Consider the following 9,130-nt stretch of genomic DNA (forward strand, 5'->3'; position numbering starts at 1 on the left):
TGATCTCAGGATGCATAAATATGAAATTATTTTATATATATATTGATTGGATCAAATTCTATTGAATAATTGGCTTGATTAGATCAAGTCCTATTATCAAATAGCTTCTCTGATATCCATTAAGATTGTATCCCTAGATCAATGGGACTTTTAATCTAACTAATTTTTAATTAGATGGGACCTAATTAGATTCATAATTGAGCTAGGATCCAATTAGTTAGTTTGTTATAACTAATTTTTAAATTACTTAGGATTGGATCAAAAATTAGTTAGAAGTTGAAAAAAATCTTGAGTCCTATTTAGATAGGACTTGACCAACTTGAAAACCCCATGTGATATTTGTTTCTCACGCCACACCTCTCTTCACCGTGAGAAAATTTCCTACACCCCATATGAGGCACCCACTTTCTTTCTTCCATGGAATATAGGCATCCCTTTTCACTTTTTTTCTTATCGCCCAAATAGATCAAGGAAGAAGGGGACGTCCAACCCACATATCATGCATCTTATCTCTCTTCTTCTCCTCCCTTCTTGAAAGGTTTTTGAAATTTTTTTTTGCTGATTTTGGGCATCAAAAAGAAGCTTCTCTGCTGGTTATATAGCAAAAAATTAAAAAAAAAAAATTCTTCCCAAGGAGAGAAAGATTAAGGAAGAAGATGGGTCTTCTTTCTTGCACGCAGCCTTAAAGAAAAAAGAGTTCTTCTTTCATATTTTTTTTATTTTTTTCAAAAAAAAATCAGATTAGATCTGATTTTTAACATGTGGATTTGGAGAAAAAATATTAAAAAAATTTATTGGCGTTTGGGGCTTCTTGAAGTTCTAAATCAAGGAAGAAAATGGATCTTCTTTCTTGTGCGTAGTGTTGAAGAAGAAATAGTTCTTCTTTCAGATTTTTTTTATTTTTTTAAAATAAAAATCAGATTAGATCTAATTTTTAACATAAAAATTTAGAAAAAAATATCAAAAAAATCTGGTTGGACGTTTGGGGCTTGCTAGAGTTCTAGATCAAGAAGAAAAAGGAAGAAGAAGAGAGAAGAACGGTTCTTCTCTTGAATCCCTCTTTTGGATTTTTTAGATCTCAAGATTTTATATGATTTCTATCATGAAAAATTAGATTAGATCTGATTTTTATCATAAAAATCAGAGAAAAAAAATTCTTCTCAAAGGTGTGAAAGGAAGAGAGAAAAGTTCTCTCTTATGCATGAAAAAATTGAGAAGAAAAGCTTCTTCTCTTGATCTCTATTGTAGAAATCTAATATATGGATCCAAAAAAAAAGAAGAGGATCTCCTTATTCTTCATCTTCATTACATTCCTCTTAGATCAGCCAAAAGATGATGTCTTTATGAGCTAGCACTCTCGAAGAGATCGATCAGCACAAGGACTTCGTATGGATACCTGTAGAAGTCGGATGCGTGTGTGGCTGCCAAGCATCATCAAGAACCATCTTTATGGATTTCAGATGAGGTAATCTACTACCCACACTCAGGTATAAGATTTTGATCTCAATTAATTTTTAGATATAATTTAGATATAAATTAGATATGATCTAATTACACTTAGATATGTTCTTACTTGCTGAATTTTAGATTTCAGATGTGTATACATACATATTAATTTATGTCATAGATCCTGTATGGTGACTTAGATTTGATCTATGCATGCATTATAGATTAAATTATTTAATCTATGATATTCCACTACAAAATTTTTGAAAATGCATACACATCACCCACCACGCTTCCCTTCAGTCACAGCAAGGGAAAGTCCAGACGAAATGAACCTGATGCGGTGATGGACCAAGGGAGAAGAAGAACCAAAAAAAGAGAGAGACTCGAGAGACTGTTAGAAGGCGTTAAAAGGGAATGAAGGTGGTATGGCTTTATAGTTGAAAAAGGATGGCTCCAAAAGATCGTGAATCATCACCATCGAACCAATGATCCATACATGGCATCTTCCCATTAGTCAACTTCCACCATCAGTCATCCAGATTAATGCACTATGCCAGAAAAGGTACCTATCAGAATTTAAGTCAAAACCCTATATCTCAGCTATGATTACCTACCCAGGCCCCTTTACATCCATCCCGAGAATCATGTGCGCCTTTTCGTCATGGACTTTTCACATTTTCGATGCTAGGGATCAGCAATACTCCCTTCGTCCAACCAAATTTCGACTTGAGAGTAGAGAGCATATGTTGGAAAAAAATTCGTATAGGCTGAATGTGTGAAGAAGCCCAAGGCCCAAAATAGCCAGGTCCAATTTATGATAGTATGAAGACATAGCCAACCCATAATCGGCCTCTACCTGAGTTAAGCTACAGCTGACCTCCAACTCACATCGGCTAAATGGAAATTGACATCAAAGATTCATCGATATAACTTGGCAAGCCTTATTCGAAGTCGTCGGTGGTCCCCTAGTGCCTACCCGCTAGTACCGACTTTCAGGGCTATCTGCAAATGACACAAACCGATCGGATATCTGTTCATAGCTAGCAATTTTCGATCGAACAAGCACTGATAGCGAACAAACCTTATGTTTAGCGATCAGCCTGACTCTCCGCTAAGGGCCCTCTTTCCAAGAAAATAGTCGTAACATCCAACTCTTCTTCGACCCTATTCACCAACAACGACTCGCCTAATAGCCCTTTCAGTGGCTGCTGACGCCCCTCCGCCGATTGATTGCTGCTGATAAGGCCTCGGACTAACCTAGTCGATTTAAATGCAACAACCAATGAGATCATTTAAGCAACCAAACAAAATATCCTAACAAACTTTTGAAATATGACAGACAGAATATCCTGACAAACTTTTAGAACGTGGTGGATAGAATATCCTGACAAACTTCTGGAACATGACCATGTGGCAATATAGACATCCGCGACTAACAATTTGATTAGTGGATGGACAGCAGGCAGCCTATCCTGATAGCCTAAAGACTCAGGCCTAACAACCTTCGGACTTCGTCTATAAGAAGATACGAAAAAAGAGACCCTAAGATAAGCCATCACTCTGCTCCTCACGCTTCTCCTTCTGTTGAACGAGATACTAACTTGAGTATCGAAGGATTTCTGTCGGAGCAACCTCCGGTCGGAACTTCTCTTGCAGGTCTCATCCCTGAGAGATCGATCTCGACCGTCTGTTCTAGCTCCTCCAATGTCGGTCGGAATCTCGCACCAATAGAACTTTTGGTCTCATCCAGATAAGGAAAGCCTAGATCTTTTACCAATGAATCAAGGATCCTAGAGTCTGAATCTATCGGAAGAAGAACTCTTCACTTATAAAAGAAAGCTTTACATCGAAAGGATACATGGAACTCTCTTTGAATTATTCCCTCTATCTTTCTTACTTGTTTCTCTACTGTTCCTCTAAAGTTCTCTCTACTTAAACATTGGAGGGTCTAATTGGAGCCAATCTAACAAGCCATTTTTTTGTTTGGTGTGCCGCATGGTAGGTGCATCATGAACTATCAAAGCGCTGATCACATTGGAGTCTTCTGATTTGTCGATAAAGTTTTTTATGGCAACACATGCAAACTAATGTTCCCAGTCATCCAAAAAGAGTGGAAGGAATTGAAAGCTGTGAAGGGCACGTAGAACAGAATCCATTGTAGTGGAACATTACTCTCTGTATCAGCCTATTGGCTACATTTTGTGGGATTCTTAATTATCCTTCAAATGGACTGAAGAGAACGTGTCTATCCACACTACCTCCAAACAAACCCGGCCTGCTGGGTGATTTCATTTTGTTACTCCTTTCTTGCATCTCTGTTTTCCAAAAGTAGAACGAATAAGCTGAATCCTTAGGCTTACCAAGGCTGAGGCTATGGATTAATTCCCGCTTCCAAAAATTATGGTCGCTCTTACTGCTGTAGCACTACATGGAGACTGGCAGCATTACACTTCAGGACCTTGTGGGGCCATAAAGACCGAAGAAACGGGGGAGCCTAGAGAGACTTAGGAATTGCATCATTTGGCCATGATTCCCTTCACGGCAACCACAAGTCCCTTTCCTTAACCCCAAGGGTTCCAACCCATCCCACCAACATCCCTCAGAAGGGGAGCATTCATCCCAAAAGTAGCTCACAACTTCACTGTAGCTTACATGAAAACAGCGGAGGGGCAGATTAGAGCTGGAGTAGCTGACCCGTTGTAGAAGAAAAAGGTGTGCCAAAGGTGATTATGGGAGATCAACAATGAGGAAAGTTAGTGCAGCGGCAGCTGATGCTGCCCCCTGTCTCCTATCACAAGCCTGTCTTCTTTGGCTATGGCTTCAAAGGTGGTGGGGTCTCCCCAGGCAAAAGGAAAGAGAGGTGTTGGGGATCGTTGTACGGACTAGTGTGGGTGAAGACTCTCTCTCTCTCTCTCACTCACTCACTCACTCTCTCCCTCTCTCTCTCTGGGGTTCTGTTCCGTTGAGTTCTGCTCACAGTGGCTCTCCCCTCTGCATAGATTCCTTTCTGCCAAACCGAGGAAAGGTTCCTTTGTCTGGTGCACTTAACTCTCTCAACCCCAACTTTATTCCCTTCCCAGCCTACTAGATAAAATGCCTTGGAGTTTCTTACACTACATGGAACAACTTGATGCGCCTTATATTACTTCCAAGTCCCTTGCTTTTTAGTGTTTTGCCACGACTTATGAGACATAAAAGACGCATTATGCTTCCACTTTTACTCTCGCTCTCTCTCTCTCTCTCTCTCTCTCTCTCTGCGTGCGCGCGCCTGCAAGATGAACTGTCCCTAGGTCTCTTGTCTCAGGGATGAAAACGTAACAATTTTTCCAGACGGCTCTCTAGCTTGCTAGCCATTATGCTTTTACCCACATGATAGAAGAAACGAAGTAAAATTATAGCTCTAGGCAGTAGGATAAAAGTGAAGGGAATAAAATATAAAAGAAATATTGTGAGACTAAGCTAAATCACCATATTTGGACCTAGATAGAATGTTCAGAAGAAGGCCAGGAATGTCTACACATAGCACACATAACGCTCATCTTGAAAAGGCATGATGTACAAGCCAATATTATGCTAGAGATCATAAGGGCCCACTAATATGGGACCAACACCACTGCTTTTATTGACAAGTAACGCATTGCATTGTCGGTTAAGTTCCCACCATATAGAACCTAACGTGTGTTGTGATGGCCGCTGATGCTGCACAACAACTGGGACTTGAAAGAGCTGCGTCAGGTGGCATTCAAAATCACTCGGTGCTACTCTGCAGATCGACTTACTGGTTGCAGATAAGGGTGGGAATGTTTAACTATTTAACTTGTTTAATTTGATTCAATTGGTCGTGTGTTATTTTTGATTACCTATCTAATAAAATGTTGAGGTTTAGTTTTAAATTTTGACTCGTTTAATAAACAAGATGTGTTCAAATTAATAGAGTTTTGATCTATTCTATATCAATTAGACTTGTATTCGATTCAGCCCGACATGATTGTCACCCCTCATTGAAGGGTCAGGATCAGATTGACAAGTACGTTAGCAAGAGAGTTAGTTATAGTGAAGATATCTCTAGCCATCTGATAGTGAAAACTAGTTTTAAATTAGAACATCATCAAGAGGAGACACATTATGTTGAGATGGATCCAGATGTGGCCACCGAAAGTAAGCATACCGGGGGGGCCGAGGGGCAATATTTGTACGGCTAAGTTGGCATGGAAACGGCCAGTCGGGGAGCGAAGGAAAGAGAAAAATCGAATCAGAATCCATGCACAGAGATCACATACTTTCTCCTCAGACCAAGACAAAAACAAGAAGAGAGAATTCTTTTTCTAATATCCAAAAAAAAAAAAAAACTGCCGTAAACCATAGAAAAATCCATAAACACGGTATTAGAGAGAAAACTGCTATAAGAAAAGATTATTTACCGGTATTTATAGATTAATCTCTATGATTCACAGCTGGGTATAGACGGGGAGAGAAGAGGAGAAGATGAAGATGGAAACAGGAGAGGAGGAGAATAAAAAAAATCGAAACTTTGGCTTAAAAAATAATATTTTTCTCAGTGGTTTGACCCAAAAACCAACAAGTTTTAGATGCAACCGTTGCGGCCGAGGTGGAGGAGGAGGCCGCCACACTTGGGGCAGTCCTCGACGCGCTTGGGGACCATGAAGTACATGAAGCAGGCCTTGCAGCCGGCGGCGACAAGGATCTCGCTGCTGGCGGAGGAATCGGCGGTGCTGGTGGCGGTCTCGCCTGGGGACGGGGAGGAGATGGAGGAGAGGCCGGAATAGGCGCTGGAGGAGAAGCTGGGCTCGCCGCTGCCATCGTCGCCGTCGCCTGAGGTGCTGTCCCCGTCGGAGGTGTCCTCCTCTTCCTCTTCTTCCTCCAAGTAGTAGCTCGTCAAATAGGCAGTGGAAGAGGTCCGGGGATCCTGGGTGGTCCTGCTGCCGTTCTCCCAGTTGACGTAGTATATTTCTCCCGTCTGCAATGAAAATAACCAGAGATAAAAAGGAGAGATCTTTTCAGATAAAGATGGGATTTTGATTTGAGAAACAGATAAACCTTTGGATTTGAAATCACAACCATGGGATAATGGGCACCAAAATTCCAAAAAGGACGCAAAAAATTGAATGGATTTTTTCCTTCAGCCATTTTTTTTTTCTTTTCCTCCGGCTTGGAGAGAACAAAGAAAAAGACATAAGAAGGATGAGAACCAAACAGAAACAGAGAAGAAAAGAAAAGGGAGATATTTTGCCTCCTATTATCTTCACTCCTTGTGGCATTGAGATAGAAAAAGGAAAGCAATCAAAAAAGAGTTAACAGGCCAGGGAGAAAGATATAAAGAAACAGAGAAAAAAAGGAAGATATAGGGAAGGGTAGAAGGAGAACCATGATCCAATCTAATACACAACGGGAGGGAGGGAGGGAGGGTCTTAACTCCAAGGAATAGTTGGGCAAATAGAGCAACACGCAAACGAAGGGTTTGACTCCGGGATCGAGTCCAAGATATCGCCTTGAAGGGAGCATTAATGATCAATGATTGGGGGAAAGAGGAGAGATTAGAGGGGATGGGGACATTAAAGGAAGAGGGAGAGATAGAGATCGTGGTACCCGCATGTCGAGACACTGCTCCCAGTGGTACGGCAGAGGCAACTCCGAGTTCAGCTCCACCGTCACCCCCGCTCCCTCCTCCACATCAGCCTCATCCACCAGGCGCCGCGGCGGCGGCGGCGGCGGCGGCGGCGGCGGAGAGTGCGGCGACGACGCCGCCGCCGCTCCCCTGTTTCCTCTCCCCAACGAGCAGTTCCTCAGCGACGCTGCTATCATCTCTATGTTGGGCGCCGTCATCGCCGAGAAGCGAGAGACAGAGAGAGATTTTTAGAGAGATGTGGGGGGAGAGAGAGACAGGGACAGTTTGGGAAGACGGGGAGGGGGATTTAAAGAGGGGAGAGAGGGAGAGGCAAACCAAAGGAGGGATATTTTGGGAAGGAATGTCCAATATTGGGGAGGAGATAGGGTGGCCAGAAAAGTTGGGGATTCCCGAAATCTCCTCCTATGATTTTCTTTTGAATAAGAGAGGGACAGGGGAGAGAGATTTTGGGCTCTCAAATGGGAGGGATTTCGAGCTGGGGAGAGAGAAGCTTTGGGAATCGGTTGACCCGACCCGTGTGGTCCACAGTGGCCTCACTTTTACGGTGCAAGAAAACTTTAGATCACACCAAGCGAAACCTTTGAACTAGGAAAGAAGCTCCTCTTGAGTCTCTTTGCTTCAACCAATGCCTTTGAAAAGCATGAATGGAAGGAACGCAAAAAGAAAAGCGTAACCGAGTTTAGGCCACTTAGAAGGTGCATCGAAAAATTATACCCTATATTTGGTGTACTAGCTCAATGGTCCATCTGATTAATTTTTTTCATCATATGGATGATTTGATCATGTCAGCATAAAGCAAAAGAAGTAAAAAAGAATGAGCACTCCTCCCCCACTCCTGAGCGAATGGAACCCCAGCTGCCCTTCTCGAGAACAAATGGTGGAATGCTGGTACACCACCCAAGTCTATGATCTCCTGAATAAACACCAGTCTATGATGCTAGCATGGCCATTGATCTTTCAGCAGTTCATCAACAAGCGCCTGATGGTGGAGGTGATGGGCATCGAGAAGAGGCTTTAAGATGGGTTCTAGAGCACACTAATGGAAGAGAGGTGGTGGTGCCTACACTACAACAAAACGGATTATTAGTGATGAAATTTTTATCGCTAATAACCGATTTTGTCGCTAATATATATTGGCGACGTAATTTTTATCGCTAATATTTCATCGTTAATAATCGCATCGTTGATAATATTTTACGGCAAAAAAAAATTTCGTCGCTAATAAAAGATATCTACGATGAATATTTTTCATCGTTAAAAAAAAAGATGAAAAAATTTAATCGTAAAAAAAAATATTTGCGACGAATAATACCGTCGCTAATAAATAAAAAATTAATAGCGACGAAAATATTTTCATCGCTATTAATTCGACTAAAAGTTTACGTCGCAAAAAATATTTTTTGCAACAAAAAAGTTTTTCACTATTAATTTAATAAAAAAAATTAAAAAAATAAAATTAAATAATATTAGCAATGAAAAATTACATCATAAATGATTTAATTTGTGATGAAAAGTTACGTCGCTAATAATTATTTACGATGAAAGATTTTTCATCGCTATTAATTATATATTTTTTAAAAATTAAATTATGTTAGTAAAATATTTTTGACAATGAATCATTTGTCATGAATAATTCTGTCACTAATAATTTAGTCATATTTTTTTAAAAAAATTATAATATATATTTTTAATTTATATGTATAATATTTTTTATAAATTAAAAAAATAAAATAAAAAATTTATGCAATAAATGATAAATAAATTTTATTATTTTATTATATTAAATTAGAATTACAAGAGATTTGAAATTAAAAAAAAAGTACATCAATAAGCCGTCAAATATCGATATCTGGAGAACAAGCTGGAGACGGAGAGCGCTCGACGGAGCTCAGATCGGTCTACTGCTATCTCATCAGCTATATCGTCTGCTCCATCTGCGTCATTCACTCCATCATCTGGATCTAGAGCAGATTATACTCGTCGATGCATGCAGCCAACTCCTGAGCTCGGTGCTCAGCTTGCTGTCGATCTATG

At 40.5% G+C, this 9,130-nt stretch overlaps 1 protein-coding gene across 1 annotated transcript; it reads right to left on the reverse strand.

The window, feature by feature from the left end:
- Window positions 1-5,850: 5,850 nt before the first annotated feature.
- On the reverse strand, window positions 5,851-7,539 carry LOC105036470 (protein CURLY FLAG LEAF 1). Its single transcript, XM_010912237.4, has 2 exons — window positions 7,057-7,539; window positions 5,851-6,427 (listed from the first exon to the last, which is right to left on the reverse strand). Exons 1-2 carry the CDS (start codon window positions 7,291-7,293, stop codon window positions 6,035-6,037), a joined length of 630 nt encoding a protein of 209 aa, XP_010910539.2. The 5' UTR covers window positions 7,294-7,539; the 3' UTR covers window positions 5,851-6,034.
- Between the last annotated feature and the right edge of the window lie 1,591 nt (window positions 7,540-9,130).

The sequence above is a fragment of the Elaeis guineensis genome, chromosome 1, assembly GCF_000442705.2.
Source record: "Elaeis guineensis isolate ETL-2024a chromosome 1, EG11, whole genome shotgun sequence".
Lineage (NCBI taxonomy): Eukaryota > Viridiplantae > Streptophyta > Magnoliopsida > Arecales > Arecaceae > Elaeis > Elaeis guineensis.

What these genes read in the sequence shown, in the direction of transcription:
- LOC105036470 (XM_010912237.4), bottom strand. Translation starts at nt 7,293, where the DNA reads ATGACGGCGCCCAACATAGAGATGATAGCAGCGTCGCTGAGGAACTGC. An exon ending in AGCAGTGTCTCGACATGCGG is followed by an intron (nt 6,428 to 7,056) that starts GTACCACGATCT and finishes TTTTCATTGCAG; the next exon opens with ACGGGAGAAATATACTACGT.